Source organism: Lactuca saligna, chromosome 9 (assembly GCF_052625555.1).
Source record: "Lactuca saligna cultivar CGN05327 chromosome 9, ASM5262555v1, whole genome shotgun sequence".
Lineage (NCBI taxonomy): Eukaryota > Viridiplantae > Streptophyta > Magnoliopsida > Asterales > Asteraceae > Lactuca > Lactuca saligna.
This window is the reverse complement of record NC_136425.1, coordinates 51706032-51724399: the sequence shown is the minus strand read 5'-3', so window position 1 is coordinate 51724399 and position 18368 is coordinate 51706032. Positions and strand designations below refer to the sequence as shown.

Sequence of the window (18368 nt, the reverse complement as noted above, 5' to 3'; positions counted from 1 at the left end):
GCCATCCAAGCATCATTGTGTTTTTCAGCTGTATCATTGAGGTATATCTCGTTTTTCCCCTGTTTCTATGCTTAAGATTTCACTTAAGACACTCTTGAGCAATTCCTCAAGCTTGTTTGTGCTTAATGTTTCGTAATAAGTGGATTGGCCTTTAGATCTAGGCAAGATTGAGCTCCAGGAGCTCAGATCTGTTAGCTTTATGGCCCCATGTGGCTTGTTCATCCTAGATCTACCCTTTTGAGGCATTTTGAACCCTAAAATCCATATTAGTGAGTATCCACACGTAAAGTTGGAAACTTTACGTGTGATTTGTGTCCAAGAAGTCCAGATCTATGAATGGCATGGACTGAAATCGAGTAAATCGGTGTATTTGGTGGATGCATGGCGACGACTCGGCGAGTCGTATAGGTGACTCGGCGAGTCTGGTCGCGAGTCACCGAATTGGTCCCTTCATGATGTATCGAGTTGAGCCGTGAGTCACAGGGGGTGACTCGGTGAGTTGGGAGCTGAACTCACCCATGTTAGGACTCGGCGAGTCAATGCCCTGACTCAGCGAGTCCAAGGCAATCTTCATAAGATCAAGAACAGACTCGGCGAGTTGTTCATACAACTCGGCGAGTCTTAGCATATGTGTTCTTCGGATGAAGATGAACTCGACGAGTTGTTCATACAACTCGGCGAGTAGGATGAAGGAGTTGAATGACAGTTTAGAAGATGAACTCGTCTAGTCATAGCCTAACTCGACGAGTAGAATCAGGGACCCAGGACAATAGTTTGCTAGGGACTCGGCGAGTGGAGATCCACTCGGCGAGTCGGGTAAACTAATAGTTGACTTCGATTTGACTTAGGGCTAGACCAGGGGTAAAATGGTCTTTTTACCCAAAGGACAGTTAGCAGTGTATGACTAAGTATATTGTGGGAATTACAGCCGGGGAGTTTCCGGAGCAGCAGCAGCAGTAGTAGGTGATCAATTCCCACACAGACCAGCAGCTATTTCGAGGTGAGTTTCCTTTCATTAGTAACGGGTCTAAGGCACCAAGGTCGGCCCGTATAGATGGGACGTTAGTATTATAGTGTGGGCCGAGCCCGTATCTATTAGTCGAGTTGATTGTGATATATACCAGTATGATAGAACTGTTTATACTTGTTGTCTGCGTGATACTTGTATGATATGTGTTGACGGTTGGGTGTGGGCGAGGCCCGTATCCCTCCGAGAATGGAGTGTGGGCTAGGCCCTTATCTCCCAGGTAGCGAAGTGTGGGCAGGGCCCGTATCTTCACGAGTGTGGGCGGGGCCCGTATCTCTCAGAAAGTGAGGTGTGGGCGGGGCCCGTATCCTCACGAGTGTGGGCGGGGCCCGTATCTCCTAATTGCATGTTATTTGTTATATGTTGTATGGTATGGGGTATTATGGGGGAGCTCACTAAGCTTTGTGCTTACGGTTTCAGTTTTGGTTTCAGGTACCTCCTCAGCTAGGGGAAAGGAGCCAGCACGGTAGCAGCATGTCACACACACACTCTTCGGTTTCCGCATTTACGAGATTCACTGGGATTGTACTCTGATATTTGATGGATTGTATGGTTTGAATATTAAAACATGGTTTGCGATGTGTTATGGCGTGATCAAACAATGCTTTTATTTATTAATGTTTTCTAAAAGTAATATTTTAAAATGAAATTTTTGGACATGAAAATTGGGTCGTTACATTGATTAAGACCCATTTCGAGTAGGAAGCTCAGATATGAAGTTGTTACTTCAGATCTAAATGTATCATGGCCTAGAGACTCATAAAGCATCAGTTGTTGGGTTGATTGTTGAGCCCCTTTGTCTTAAACCCGAGTTTATAGTGTTTTGAGCCTAGATCTCCTCAGCCACACGTAAAGTTTGCCACTTTACGTAAGGAATAGACCTTAGAAGAGTGGATCTACAGTTTGGAGTCCATGCATGACTCAAAGGTCCTCTGCATGTATGTAGAACCGAATGGACTCGGCGAGTCCTTCGAGTGGACTCGGCGAGTAGCTTGAAGATGAGGAGGAACTCGACGAGTAGGATGAACAACTCATCGAGTCGGATGAAGTTAGGCATGGACTCGGCGAGTTGGATGAACAACCCGACGAGTTGGTTGAAGATTGTCTAGGACTCGGCGAGTCTGTTCTTGGACTCGGCGAGTCAGATCGCGAAACCCTAAACCCTTCGAGTTGAGACTCGAATCAGTGAGTCGGGTGGTGACTCAGTGAGTTGGACAGGACAGGACTCGGACCTAGTTGGACTCAGCGAGTCATGGATTGACTCGGCGAATCGAGTCGCGAATAAGAAAGACCCAGAGCATATGAACTCGGCGAGTCAGTAGATAGACTCAGCGAGTAGGGTTGACCCGGAAGGTTGACTTTGACCAGGATTTTGACCTTGACCAGAATTGACCTAGTGACCTTTGGAGGTCAGTTGGACTAAGTGTTATATTGATATTGGTAGCTTGAGGAGCTAGTGGAGCAGCAGTCGAAGTCAGAGGTCAGGTAGCAGTCAAAAGGATTAGCAGCAGCAGTTCAGCAGCATCAGGTGAGTTTCCTTCCAGTAGGGACGGGTCTAAGGCTACAATGTCGGCCCGTTCAGTTAGCAGTAGTTTCCGGACTTCGATCCGATGCAGTAGTTAGTATGTTTGATGCCTTCGTGGCTCAGACAGGATTTATGTGCTATGTGTTATGTGTTATGTGTTATATGTTCCGGGCTACGGCCCGATGTAGTATGCAGTATATGTGTTCATGCTAGTTGATATGTTATGCTATGCTATGTTCAGTCAGTTAGCCCGGACTTCAGTCCGATGCAGGGGACAAGGTCCCAGTCAGTTTCCGGACTTCGGTCCGATGCAGGGGGCAAGGCCCCAGTTAGTCCGGACCTCGGTCCGATGCAGGGGACAAGGTCCCAGTCAGTTCCGGACTTCGGTCCGATGCAGTTAGTTCCGGACTTTGGTCCGATGCAGGGGACAAGGTCCCAGTCAGTTCCGGACTTCGGTCCGATGCAGTTAGTTCCGGACTTTGGTCCGATGCAGGGGACAAGGTCCCAGTCAGTTTCGGACTCCGGTCCGATGCAGTTTCCGGGCTTCGTCCCGATGCAGTGGGTAAGGCCCAATATGTGTTTATATGTTATTGTATGGTATGTGGTAGTTTGGGGGAGCTCACTAAGCTTCGTGCTTACGGTTTTCAGTTTTGGTTTCAGGTACTCAGTTTTCAAAAGAGGAGCTCGGGGAGATTGCAGTGCACACACCATAGTCAGTTAGCCTGGGAATGTTTGACTCTGATAATGATATTATGTCCTGAATTAATACTCGAGAATTTATGTTATGACTTATGATACAGTTTTTATAATTATGATTCTAGTAATGCTTTTAAAGAAAAAAAAATTTTGGTCGTGATTTTTGGGTCGTTTCAATGAATTAGCTCATCGATTTTCAATGAAATACTTAGGGACTACATTATTTTTTTGGGTATTGAGTTTACTAAATCTTAGAAGGGTTATCTTTTATTTAAGTCGAAATACATATATGATGTGTTTGAAGGTGCAAAGCTCACTGACAATTGAACTCTTGACACACCCATTGAAACCAATGTCTGGTATTCTATGTGATGGTGTTCCTTTATCATATCTGAGCTTATACCAAACTATTTGAGTTAGTCTGGTTTAGCTTACGGCCACTCACCCCGACATAAGTCATGTAGTTTATATGGTTATTTAGTTGTTTTTAATGCTCTTACTACTGTTTATTGGGGAGTTGTTCTTCGTATTTTGGGATATCTTCATGGGACTCAGTTTTAGAGTCTCTTGTTCTTTTCTACGTCTTCTCTAAAATTGTATGCCTAAAGTAATGTTGATTAAGATAGTGATCCTAATGATCACAATTCCACCATTGTTTTTTGTATTTTCCTTAGAGATTCATTAATCTCCTAGAAAAGTAATAAGCAAGATGTTTGTTTCTCGATCTTCCATGGAAGTTGATTATCGTGTATGTTGTGCCTACTTGTGATATTTCTTGGTGACATTGGCTTTTTGAAGATATGAGTGTTGTTATTTCTCAATCAACCCCCTTAAATTGTGACAACAACAGTGCGATGTGGATTGCAAAGAATTTTGTTTTCTAGGAGCAGACAACATATATTAAGATTGACTCTCATTTCACACACCATCATTTTGAGTTTGGAACCATCTACCAACCACATGTGTTGTGAGCCTTACACATTGTTGATATTTTCATGAAGGCCCAGCCGATATCTCAATTTCACTTCTTGATTGACAAACTCTTAATGTTTATTGTTGCTTATTGTGATTTTGAAGGGGATGTTAGTGTAATAGATTATTTTAGGCTTATTTCATATTGGGCATTTTATTTAGCCTTTTAGTTAGGCTAATCCTAAATAGATTTCCTATTTATTATTATTTATTTTTTTGTAATCATTTTTTCATAGCCGCTTGTTGTAAGCAATGCTTCCTTTGAATAATAAACTCTAACCGCTTTTTTGTCTTCGATTATCTATTTACAATTACATATGTCTACTAAACTTTATTCTTACCACGTATAACCTTATTTAAGGTCTTGAATTGGTTTTCAAAATGCGTAAAACCATTATAACTTGAACGTTGGAGCTTATTTTGGCATTGCTTACAAGTTGTCCTTTTTTTAAAATACTATGATGTGCATGTAAAGTTACCAAATGCTTAGATTTTGAACACTTATACTTGCATCAATGTCAATCCTATTATTAAAATATTCTTTTATTCATTCTAAACGATATTGTGTAACATAAGTCATAGATATCACCATACACAAGTATCATGCTTGATTTGTCTATATTGCCTCTTTTGTATCGTGACATCTTTGAATTTAAAATTTTAGGATGTTAGAAAGAAGATACCCCCAGCTCAATGGAACTACTTGGTTCCAATCAAGTTGAATTTGTTGGCTTGGAGAATACGGTTGAACAAATTACCTACTAAAGTTAATTTTGACAAACAAGAAAGAGAGGTGGATTCACTTATATGTGTGTTTTGTGATACACATATAAACTTTAAATAACATTTTATTCTCTTGTCCAATTGCAACATATATTTGGTGCCAGATTTCCCGACGATGAATCTCGATACTTTCTAAGTTCATGGAGTTGATAGATGGAAAATTCATATTAGTATTCGTGTGATCCAAAAAAATGTCTGGACGCAGTGAGTCTCATGGCAATTTGGAGTTAAACCAAGAAAAACTACTATTTTTAATAACGTTGTCTCGAAATCTTTCTTTTGGATTTTCAATAGAAGTATTATAAACTATAAATTAATTTGATTTGTTGGCTTCAAAACCGGATTAATTTTCTAATACTTCTTATTATTTTAGTCACTTGCTAGTTTTATAAAATCTTACTTGTTCCGAAAATATATGTATATACTATGTGCTGTGTAAAGTTGATGGTGACTTTTCATTAGCTATTATACTGGTTGCAAGGTTTGACTACCTATTCCTATCGACTCCAAAAAAAGCATGGTGCATTAGTGGTATATGCCAGAGTAATTGACCTTACATGGAAATGCTTAGTATGTGGTCATCCGCATAAAAAGTTTTAGCACTTACAAGTAAGTGTTAATGACTAAAAACTTGTGACTATTATTGTTATTTGACCATGACAACTAAACAAACATTATGCTATGATATCTAATATTTCAGCAATGCGGAGTTATCCCCTTTTATAGGAAAAAGACCTCCAATACATTATTATTTCTTTTATCGACAAAATATACATCGAAAAACCTAGCAGCACACAAAGTAAAAGGTGTTTAAAAGGAATTTACAAATTACGACATTGCAAGGATTATGAAGTCATCCTACCCAATTGATTATAAGGTTTTTATTTCTATCTTTTAACCAGAAGAAAAAAAAAAAAAAAAAAAACATGAGTGTCAATGAAATCAAGAATAGTTGTCCTTTTACGTTTCAAAAAGTGTTATTACAAAACCTCCAAATCGCCCATGATATTGTAAGTGTAACAACTTTGCAAAGATGTAAATCTAAACTGCATCCTCATAATCGCCCATGATATTGTAAGTGTAACAACTTTGCAAAGATGTAAATCTAAACTGCATCCTCATAATCTAAACTGCATAATTGGTCACAAATTTGAAAATCTTGAAAAACCTCCAAAACACATTTAAAAATTTACAATGACTAAATTGATAATGGGGTGTTGTTTGTTTTTACTGAGATAATATGTCTGCAGTCTACGAATCGTATTTGTAGACCTCTGCAATAGAAAATGTGGACCAAACGTATGCAGTCTAAAAAAAGAAAACTGTTTGTTTTTTTAATATTTACGGGCTACTAAAATAAACTAAAATCTAAATAAATTGATTTTTTTAAACTTCAAAGTGATTTTTTAATAATTTTATGACTATGTCATAAATAATTAACAAATCCATATCAACTTTTATGTATTATTGTATAAAAAATAAAAATAAAAATGATATGAATTAACGTATATATTTAATAAAAAAATCAACAACTTTGGTTGCAAAGTTATAACTAAACATTATAATTATTGATCAAAGAATTTGATACATAAATGGATGGGAAAAAAAACTTTGATTTTTTCAATTAAATCCATTAAAAATGTATCATAAATATTTTCTTGAGAAATTGACGATACTGTATTAAATAATGTTTTACAAAATTTGGCAAAAAAATATAAGAATATATATTATGATTTTTTTTCATATTTATATAAACAACTTCGACTATTATTGTAATAAATATTTATTTATAAATTTGTTAAAAATATCATGTTTGTATCATCGAACGTTTTTTTTTAAGTTTTGTAATTTTTTTTCAAAATGTTTATCATTAATCAAGTTGGAAAAAATATAAATTAAACACAAAACTTTAAAAAAAAATAAAATAAAGATATATGTGTTTTTTTAGGCTAGAATATGTCTAAATATATTAGAAAACTCTGGTCCACATCTGCGTCAAGAAGAGGACGTGCGATATTTTTAGGTCTGCAGTCTTAAAAAAAAACAAACAGTCTGCGAAAGCTAATATCTGTGGGTAGTCTGCACGGTGCAGACAGAAGATGTCACGTAGATCTGCAGACAAAAAACAAACACCACGACAACTTATATTTTTATACAAAAATAACAATCAAACATAAACTTTTCTCTATTTTAACTCGAGACATATTCAAACAATTGATTTTACCAACAAATAGTAATACGAAATACAAGAATCAGAATAATTGAACAAAAATATATACGGTTTTGCTATTTTGCTTTAAATTTCTGTATTTAAGGCCATATTCAAACAATTGACGTTACCAACAAATGGTAATTCTAAATACACTAACCAAAAACATTGAACACAAATATGAATCGCGTGGCTATCTTGCCTTGTACACACATCTAAGGCTGTCTTCATTCCACTCAAATCTCGAAATTTTGATCAATTGTAATATTAACCTTTACAACCTATTAAAAGTGACAAAGTATGAAATTTTTCATTTTACTTTTTTATCATTTATCAATGTTATACGCTTTCTCACAGTACAAATACGAAAAGTTGTTTTTTGGTGAGTTGGAGTTTGGGCGTTTCCATCCCACAAACAGTTTGAAGTGACACGCATACTCTTCTACACGCCACGTTTGTTGTTTTTGTTCGTTCAACACTTTTTCAGGAAGCATGATACATTGCACTCACTATATGTGTCGCCATCAACCTTTCACACCATAACATTAGGGTTTTTTTTTCCTAAAATCTAATAAAACCACCAAAAGGGTTGACACTTGAAAAGGTTTATACATGAAAACAAACAAAAAAAGCAGTACAAATATTTGATTCCAAATAAAACCCGAACCAAAATTACAAAAAGCAATCAATCTCTCTCCTTACCAACAGTTTGAAATCTATTCCCACAACTCTCTTTCATCACAAGCAGTGACATTCTGTATAAAATGCCATTTTTTCTCTCTCTACAAATCGGGAACCAAAATAGGATTTACACATGATTTTTTAAAAAGAAAACTATATGCTTCGAGTTTTTAGACCAGAAAAAAAAACAAACATGATTTCATGAATGCATTGTATTTTCAAATAAATTCAAAAACACCTACCGACGACTGACAAAAAAAAAAAACTAGTTTCCTAAATGTAATGTGGCCAACCCCCTACCTGGCTTTAAATAATGCACATGTGATGTGACCCAGACTCAAAATGAGAAGATAAAAAAAAATATAACAAAATAATAAAAGGAAAGAAAAAATGTATGATGTGATGCAAATGTAATGTGATATACCCAGACAGACAACCGAAACCACTGTGGACCCCACCAAGATGACACATGACACGGGCTAATTCATTCATGCACTCTCTGAGGATTGAATCAAGATACACGATTTGAATTTGAAAAAGAATCAGCCCATAGCTTGATATTACTATTTCGCCCCTGTCAGCTTGACACGAATGGTGTGTGTGTGTGATATGACCCGACCTGACCCAACCCGACCATATGCATGAAAAGCAAAAAATAATATATGTACTGCTGCCAGGCAGAGGGGCTTAAACGGAAATTGCACGAGAGATTGCGAGCTTGGCCCATTCAGCAGACTCCTTAATCATATGATCATCTGATGACAAACATTCATTCAGAAAATCTTTGCTTGAAAGAGATTGCTGAATCAATGACCCCGCGTTGCTTCCAAGAGTATCTGCTAAATCTCCAAGAACACCGATTGCTGTTTTCATCACTACTTCATCCCTGATCATCAGATTTAAACAATAAGTCACATGTCAAAAACAAACACTCAGATACAAATGAAACAAGAACTTACATGTCTTTCTCCATGTACATCAGATCAAGAAACTGGAGGATATGAGGAGCATAAGGAATCAGCAGCTGGGTTTTGGGAGAGTTTTTAAAACCCTGAAAAATCCCGGAATACGCCTCCAAAATCCCATTTCTCAAGAGATTTGTGTACTCAATCATCTCATCATCAGCACCTGAAGTGTGTGAAGACAACTCAGCTGCACTCTGAAGCATAGGCATGGCATACATCAAATACTTCTCAAAATTCTCTCCAATCGCAAGTGAAATATCACCAAAACAAGAAAAAATCGGAGGCTTCACGGATCGATGCAATTGATTGCTTGACAAATCTTTAAGAAGCTGAGTCATAATCCCATCACACCAAGGCAACACCTTTTCCTCCAAAGCCCTACAAATATCACCCACCACACCTACAGTCACAGCACACACCTGATACTCTTCAAAATTCTGAAGTCCCATTTCTAAATATTTATAAAAATCCGGCATGAACTTTGCAAAATCGGGACCCGTTGCGTAAGCTAAAGCCCCAATTGCAAGCATTGCTTCTTCATGAACAGTGGCACTTCGGGAGGCGAAAACCCTAAGAAAAAGATTCATGATTTGATCTGTGTATTGCATGAAGGGGTATCTTGTTGCATCTGAAGCTCCGAGTTTTTGAATGATCACCTGCAAACACCCACACAGAAGACCCTGCAACTCATTCTGTTTCTCTCTTTCATCAGAAGAGAGTTTCTGTTCTTCTAAAGTCTGATGGAGCTCCATCATGATGACAGGGACTAACTGCAACACCATGGGAATCGTTTCATCGGTAGAGCATCTCACAACTTCATTTAATGTTTCATAAGCAGCAGTTCTCAATCTAGACTCGTTAGCATCTTCTCTGTGGGTCACAGTCAAAAGAGACTGAACAATTTCCTGGAAAAATGGAGTCAAGGGAGACGAGGGACCCACGTCTTCAAAACCCTGTGCCAGAAAGTACAGGGCCCCACAAGCTTTTTCAGCTACATTCGGAGCATCCTTCATGCTTTGGAGAAGAACAGTGATGATCTGTTGGCAATTTGAAGGGGTGATGATGGGTGTATCCATGGTGGATCCATGAAGAAATTCAAATATTCTTCCGAGTGTCCAGGCTGTGGTGTCTTTTACATGGTTGCTGGGGTCTTTGGTCAAAGCAGTGAGCATGAAATTCAGAGCAACATTGACTAAAGGAGTCAACTGATTGGGTGAAGGACCTTCTAAGATGGATCCAAAAGCATAAGTAGCTCCTTCCCTTTGTCTCCAATCTGGTTTTGTTATGTTTTCTTCAATGAAAGGCATCACAAGTGGAACAATATCGTTTCCTACTGTTCTTGCAACTAAACCAAGACAGGTTCCTCCTGCCATTGCAAGATTCCAAGCACCTTCATCTTGATCTTGATCTTCTTCTTGCTTCAACAAAGTCTCTAGCAACATGGGAACAAGTGCAGGGAGAGCCTGTTTTATGAAGTAAAAACAAGGAATGTCTGAGTCACCAGTAGTGAAGTCGCCTCCATACTCTTCCAAAATATCAATCTCTTCATCACAAATTGAACTCCAGAATTCAATTGCTTGTAAAGCCACTGGCTCTTCGTCTTCTTTAACAGCTTTAGCAGTTATGTTGAAGATATCTTGAATGTAAGGAGCTAGTTTCTCGTAGTAGCTGGATGAGATGGAAACCAAACACTCAAAAGCTGCTTGGCGAATCTTTACTTCTGGAGATAAAGTTGCTTCACAAACAACTCTCATAATATAATCACGCTCCATTTCATTGGTGAAATTTGCTTGAGCAAAACCAAGAGCATTGTAAAGTGCTCTAGTTGCAGCAAGTCTTACATCATTACTAGCTTCACTTGCATTCATGCCTTGAACAACAGCTGTGAGGATTTTATTCACATGATCTTGTTCTACAACATCTGGAGAAACTTCTTCACACAAATACCCCAGAGTTTCTAAAGTGGCTTGCTTGACATGAACAGGAACTTGGTGAATGTTTGATAGAAGGGAGCCGATGAGCTCAGGCCATTGTTTTTGTGGAAGCTCTATTCCAGCAACTTTAGCTATAACCTGTGATGCAGTTGATCTTGCCTCATGAACAGGGGAGGTGAGTGTCTGTAAAAGGTATGTCTTGATTTGTGATTTAACACCCACATCAAGTGATAACCATCTTTGGATGAGTTCATATTTTCTATGTTGCTCTTTTGCATCTAAAGCATTCTTGAGAATCAAACCAGCTAGTTTACGACTATCAACAGGCTTCTCATCATGAGCAAGTTCTCCAGAGAGAGATAACAGAAATCCAGGTAGATTTTGCTCCTGAAATTGCTTTAAACTCTCTTCAGCATGCTTCCGAACAGATCCATCAACAGCTTGTGCATTCAACAGAATTTGGGTGACTTCCAATGCCATAAATTTTTCTGGCGAACACTGTTTCACCATAAAAGAAAGGTAATATTATTTGAAACTAAAAAAACACCAAGAACACGTTACAAAAGCGAGATAAAATCCATATTTCCAACATTTACAAAGAACTGAATTTGAAATGCATGGAATTTTAAAAAATTAGAAAAACAAGAGCCAGAGAAAAAAGTTACTTTGTTGCTTAAATCGAGCTCACCTCGACTAAAAAATTCAAAAAAAGCTGTCCCCAAAACCAGCACTAATAGCCAAACCAGTAGGTTCTCTATAACCTAAATAAGAAACAGAAATGATAGTAGAGCATTCATTAACCAACTGGCTGCGTTACTTATCAGCAAACCCAATTTACTTTAATCTGAATACAAATTAATCAAGCAATGTAACTTCGTCACGCCATCAAATGACTAACTTCAAATTAAAGTGGGAGACGTAAAGCATAACATAGCCTTACAAAAGAAAAACGAGACCATATAGGTCAACCACAATTAAATAACAATTTTACATCCTATGAAATTGACTGTCAACCATCGGAAAAAGCCTGAAAGTTTCTTCTCAAGCCAACCGACCAAAACTTACGATAGTTCAATAGATGACGGAGAATACCGATCTACACGTATAAAAACAAAATCATTGCTACCGCACAGTTTCCAACTACTAACGACTGAAATAAAAACCGATTGCAGAGAAGCGCAGATCAAATAATGAAATTCTGAACTTAAAAATGATTATTTGACCAGTGTATAGTCAGATCGGAAATCCAACTTTTTTGGACATCAAACCCTAATAAATTGATCAATGAAAGCTGATGAAACGGAATAAAGGGCACAATAACGATAATTACCTGATGATTAACTTATGAACACCTTCCGATCAGCAAACAAAGGCCCAAAAGCGGCGCTTCTGAAACCCTAGACAGAGAGGGAGAGAGAAGACTGGAACTACAAATGCATATCTGTCTATTGAGTTTTGGGAAGTATATGATATTAAAAATAAAGTATTAATTAAGGTAAAGATATATTAAAAAACTAAGGGAGTGGTTAGGTGGTGGAATGACCACTGTAATTACCGAATATATGCAGAAACGAAAAGCTGGAATACGTTTGTATGGTGACCCCACACGATGGTTCTTTGTAACAACGGACAGGATTCGATCTAGACAAATCTGACACCTAATGGGCAAAACCAATAATTCTAATGATATAATTCATAAATAAGTCATCCTACCGTACAAAAGAACAACAAATGTAAATAAATGCATTTGTTTTTTGGTTCTTTGTCATTTATACCTGATGTTATCGATTAATTCAGATGAGAGCAGTTCAATATCGATTGGCTTTGTATAAATATTTAGATCTAAGTTGAACTTGATAGTTTTTTTGAAAAAATAGGTTGAATTGGTGCCATAAAATTTGTTTATTGGACTTGTCCAATGTTTTCAACTTGCAGCGCCATACTTTTAAATTGTTATGTCTATGATTTTAAAATATAGTTCATTATGATAAAGAATTATGTTTATAGATGTCAAATTATTGGTTTTATATATGTATGTAGGAAAATAAAAAAGATAAAAATTATAATAATGGGTTGAACCAGAAACTGATCACCAAATCAATTCAACTAAAAAACTAGCTTTTAAAATATTGTTTATATTATAATATATATTTTTTAAAGTAAGGCATTGTAGTATTGTTTGCACGAAACTATTTTGTTACCACAGTAGCATGTGACCACGAGTTTGCACACCATCCTAGTGCTTCATGGTGATCATGGTCATGGTCGTGATGGTCTATGGTCTTGACCACATATTACAATGCCCAATCAAAAATGAGAGAAGCTTTGCCTTTGACTATGTTTTGACTAGCCATTTCCAATGGCTAAAATCTTTAAAAAAAAAAATAATCTTAAACATATTTTACTTTTATAAATATAACAATATAATGCCTTATTTTTTCACACCATTCTTCTCTTCCTCTACCACATATACACACATATATATTGCCAAAAGTCAAGACACTTTACCATGGATCAAAATACAAACACTCCACCAACAAATCGACATCGTAATTTTGAAAATTTGGGCTAGACACAACACATTGTCAATATCCGAACATAGAGTCACCCTTCGGTGGTTTTGTAAACTTGCTCCAAAGCACATCCCATATCCCATAAACACCACTTTTTCAACAAAAATACCAACATTTCCAATCATATCAAACTCTTTCAATCCGTTTTTGTATTCCAATAACCTTTCCCAACACCATTTTTTCAACAACAATACCAACATTTCAAATCCTATCAACAACTCTTTCAATCCGTTTTCGTATTCCAATAACCTTACCCAACACACACAATCGAACGATCGGTTTGTAACTGTAACACTTGAGAATTTGGTATATTTCCTTTAGCCCCTTTAATGCAAAAAAAAATCATCTCATTATAGTCCCTAGCTAGTACACAAGGCGTACTTTATGAGTACGCTTAGCGTACTAGCCCGCTTCTGGATCGCATATGCACCCATATACGTTAGGCGTACGTGGGAGTACGCAAGGGGTACACAAGGCAGGGGCAAACCCTAATTTTTAGGGTTTGCACTTATTTAAACAACTTATAACACCATTAGACATTTTATTGATCAGCCTCCGTCACTCTCTACTATAAGAATGGAGCCTTAAGTGCCTTTTTGTGAGTTTTGAGCTTGAATGTGAGATTTGGTGGTGTTTTAGTGAAATATGAAGGAGAAGAACACTTGGAGGTTTCTTGGGAGTAGCTTGAGCTTGTAGATCCATAGTCATTTGAGGTAAAAAGCTCTCGTCTTCATGATTCTATGTGATAGATCCAACTTAGGGTGTTATTTATGCATTTTTGGGTCTTTTGAGCTAAAGTTTAGTTTATGATGTACTTCAGAAGCATCTCGTCTTCATGATTCTATGTGATAGATCCAACTTAGGGTGTTATTTATGCATTTTTGGGTCTTTTGAGCTAAAGTTTAGTTTATGATGTACTTCAGAAGCAATGGATGTTAGATCTTAGCTCCATTGTGGTACCTTGTCCATAAAAATGTAATCTTTATGAGAGATATGGGTCCATACAAGTGTTAGGAGTCTTATTCAGCTTCTTTTTTAGTGTTGGGCCCATTAAACCATGCATGGGTGTAAAGTAGCCAACTTTATGTGTTAAGTCACCTTCTAGAATCAGATCTGTTATTTTGACATGTTGGCTTAACTGAATAAGTGTTTAATGAGTTGGATTGGTTGTCTTTCGAGTACGCGGGACGTACTCAGCTCGTACGTTGAGCGTACTAGCCCCGGATGGAGTACGCCAAGCATAAGTTTGAGTACGCTAACGCACTCAATTGTTTGACTTTTAGGTTGACTTCCTCAGGTTTGGTCCATATTTTGGGCTTCTAGGGTTTGGGAGTTGTTGGGCCATTGAGCTTCTAAATTTGGGTCATGGGTAGACTATAGACTTTCTTGGGATTAGGTTCATGATGATTTTTGGGTCCAATTTGGAAGTTGGGCCTTATTATGCCTTGGGATGCCATTTAGGAATTTGGACCCTTTGAGCAAATGGGTTGGGCTTTGGTTATGAGCCAAGTAAGAGAACAGGTAAAATGGTCTTTTACCCTGGATATGGGACAAGTAACTTATATTCTTGATTATGGGTCGAGATCTAATTATTAATTGGATATTTATTTGATGATGTCAGCGTGGGGATTTTCCGGACCAGCAAACTGAGATTTTATCTGAGCGGTTTTGCAACTTAAGGTGAGTTTCTCATTGTGTTTAGCGAGTCGAAGGCACCAATGTCGGCCCAGGGTTTACTATGTGTAGGATGTTAGTTGTATGCGTGACTTTTGTATGTGTTATGTGTTTATATGTTTACGGGGTGGGGCCTGGTGATTATATTGTATGTGCTTTGACCGAGCTCAAGTAAGTTTTCCCAAAATACCCATACATGTTTTATGGTATGCTTTAATTTGTGAATCACGTGCTAGTTAGGGATAAGGATATGCTTAGGATTTGCAAGATGGAATGTTAGGAGATATGCCTTTATATGCCTACTGTATAAGCGTGTAGACTTGCATGCTAGTACTGATCAGTCAATGGTAGGATGGTCTGTTTAGGGTATGCTTGTTTCAATTAATCAATGCTCGAATGTTGCTTGCTTTGTGCTTTTAGGAGTCCCCATTAGCTACAGCTAACTAGTAAGTGAATATACTAGGTTACATGTTGTTGAGACTAAATAATTTTAGAAGGGTAGGTTTTGACTATATTGCACAGCTCTTGTGTGAGTCTAACCGTTGTAGTGTGATACCTTTCATTCAAAGAATTATCTGGTGTCGGCAAGATGTAACTGTATTCATGAGCTAGTTAAAGGATATTAAGGGGATTTACTTATGCAACTGATGGCTGAGAGGTGGTGGTTGCCCTAGGAAAACCTAGGAAGAGATTTAGTGTTGGGTTCCTTGTCTTGTTGAGGATTGTATGTACGGATAAGGAGTGACTTAGAGGATTCAAGGCGATACTTGAGGAAAGTACGAATAGATGTGGAAGGTAGTATGTGCACATACTACTGGAAGCAAAGGATCCGTACTCGAGCCGAGGAGAGTTGCGATGAAACCAAGAAGCTCATGGAGTCTAGGACTCCTCGATAATATATTTATGCATGTTTTGATGGTTTGTATGTTCTATTTTCAGTATGGTGACTCTTCGAGGTAGACCGGTTAGTGGTTCTGGTATTGGTGAGGGTTTAGGCTCGGGTTTTGGAGTCGGGTAGTTAGATGATCAGACGCGGGAGTTTATTTTGTCTGAGATTACCCGCATCACACTTGAGCAGACTCCTATGATTTTTTGTACGATAAAGTAGGGCATTATGGAGATTTTTCGATTGGCATTTGAGCACTTTTTGGTTTGATATTGTGGCATTGATGGGAGCTCGCACATTAACCTTTCGGGAATTCCGAGCATGTGAGGCTCCGAAGTACTTCGGGGAGAAGGACCCGATCGTGAGCAGATGATGGTTAGTAGATGTCGTTAATGCCTTACGAACTAGTAGTTGTCCCAATGGGACAAGGGTCAGACTTGCTTACTGTCTTCTAAAAGACAAAGGTCGAGATTGATGGGAGGAGGTTGGGCGTTCCATGGGTGATATGGTAGTTGATTCGATGACATGGTATGATTTTGTGACTAGATTTTGAGCTGAGTTTGCACCGGTGATTGAGCTACAACAGTTTGCGAGGGATATCTAGGACATTCGCCAGACTACTAAGATGGTGGCTGAGATCACCACTATGTTTCGCGAGAGGGCGTTGTTGGTCCCACAGTATGTGGTGGATGAGGAGATGAAGAAGGCGAGATACCATGAGATGTTAAGGAGTGATATTTGGCAGTTCGTGAGCCGATCCAGTTGCAATATACTGGAAGATATGACTATGAGAGTTAGAGAGAGAAAGAGTGTGTATGTGTGTGTAAGAGAGAGAGAGAGAGAGAGTGTGTGAGAGTGAGATAGGGAGATTAATCTAGAGATGGAGCAAAAGCAGAAATCGGACCAGGCTTAGGTTTCAGGGGGGTCAGGCAAGAGGCCCAAGGTATTTGATTCGAGACCAAGAGGCCAGCAGGGCCGAAGCCGCTATGGCAAATGCGTCAAGACACATGATGAGGCGTGCAGGGTGGGTGGTTCTGGCTGCTTCGAGTATGGTTGGATGGGTCATATTAGCAGGGATTACATTGCTACCATTACCACCACCACCCCATTTACTGATCTGATTTGCTTCCATTTTCTTCCGGTAGAAAACCTGTCGATCTCACCCCTAATTCGCTCTTACTTCAAATCCTCCTTCTTGACTCCCTCGGCTTGAGCCTCCCTAATTAAATTCAGAAATGGAAAATTGATTGAAATCCTCATACATAAGCTCCCAACCGAAGAACTAACTGACTTGCGGCTTAAAGCATCAGCAGTCACATTTGCTATTCCCGAGTGATAAAGAATCTCACAGTCATAATCCTAGACCATGTCATGCCATCTACATTGTCTTATATTCAGATTCGACTGATCATGAAATACCTCAAACTCTTGTGATTCGTGTAAATGGTACACTGGACCCCATACAGATAGTGCCTCCAAATTTTGAGGTCAAACACCACCGCCGCCAACTCCAGATCATGTGTAGGATATCACACCTCATGTTGCTTTAACTATCGAGAAACATAAGAAATAGCCCTCCCTCGCTACATAAGAAATGCTCCCAGACCAGTGATTGATACATCATAATATACAACAAAATCATCAACACCCTCATGATGATGTTGAATTAATGTCTAAGTCTATAACTATATTTGGTATGTACTTAACCCGACCCGGCATGGTCCATTTGGGTTGCACTTCAGCGACACCATTTATATGGATAGTCTTTTTGAGAATAGTATATTTATGATTTATATTAATATATTATAAGTTCTAATATATTAATATGGAATCATATTATTTAATTAGTATTGATCAATAATTAATTTAGAATTAATTAAGTGATCAATATGAACTAGTTAAATATGGACTCTTATATATATATATATATATATATATATATATATATATATATATATATATATATGGAATGGGCCAAGTTCATTTAGGTTGCGCTAAGCTATCATCGATAGTCCATGGAGTTTTAACCCATGGATCCTATGAAATGAAAGGTCATGGTATTAGGGTTTACATGAATGTAACCATAATACTCCATACTATATAAAGAGGCCTTTGGCACAAGAAATGACACTTGTGTGTGAGGACATAAGAATGGGCTGATTTTAGTGTGCATACATATTCTCTTAAGTTCTTCCAAGATGTTTTGGTGATTTGTGATTCCACTTGAGGCTTCCACACTATTGGGGATAAGCTCTTAAAGCTTGAAGACATCAAGCTACATCAAAAGGTATGTCATCTAACTAGAACTTTGTAGTATAGGTGCTTCATAGTATGCTAGTTAGGATGAAACTTGGAATATTTAATATTTCCATGTATAATAGAGAAAACATAGATCCAAGGTTTATAGGGTTGCATGTACACCATAGGAGTGTTAGAATGCTTA

The 18368-nt window shown here is 38.0% G+C and overlaps 1 protein-coding gene across 2 annotated transcripts; it reads right to left on the bottom strand.

Annotated features, from left to right (window-relative positions):
* Positions 1–7801: 7801 nt before the first annotated feature.
* LOC145015528 (importin subunit beta-1) lies at positions 7802–12270 on the bottom strand. 2 transcript variants are annotated; one of them, XM_078974012.1, is made up of 4 exons: positions 12123–12258; positions 11481–11553; positions 8853–11290; positions 7802–8779 (listed from the first exon to the last, which is right to left on the bottom strand). In XM_078974012.1, the coding sequence occupies exons 3-4, from the start codon at positions 11270–11272 to the stop codon at positions 8581–8583; spliced, it is 2619 nt and encodes an 872-aa protein (XP_078830138.1). In that variant the 5' UTR covers positions 11273–11290; positions 11481–11553; positions 12123–12258; the 3' UTR covers positions 7802–8580. The 2 variants fall into 2 exon arrangements, with proteins under 2 accessions (XP_078830138.1, XP_078830137.1); XM_078974011.1 differs by lacking the exon at positions 11481–11553 and having other exon boundaries at positions 12123–12270.
* Between the last annotated feature and the right edge of the window lie 6098 nt (positions 12271–18368).

Coding starts and splice junctions, on each gene's coding strand:
- LOC145015528 (XM_078974011.1), bottom strand. CDS start 11,272: ATGGCATTGGAAGTCACCCAAATTCTGTTGAATGCACAAGCTGTTGAT. Junction 8,780..8,852: donor ATGTACATGGAGAAAGACAT/GTAAGTTCTTGT, acceptor TCTGATGATCAG/GGATGAAGTAGTGATGAAAA.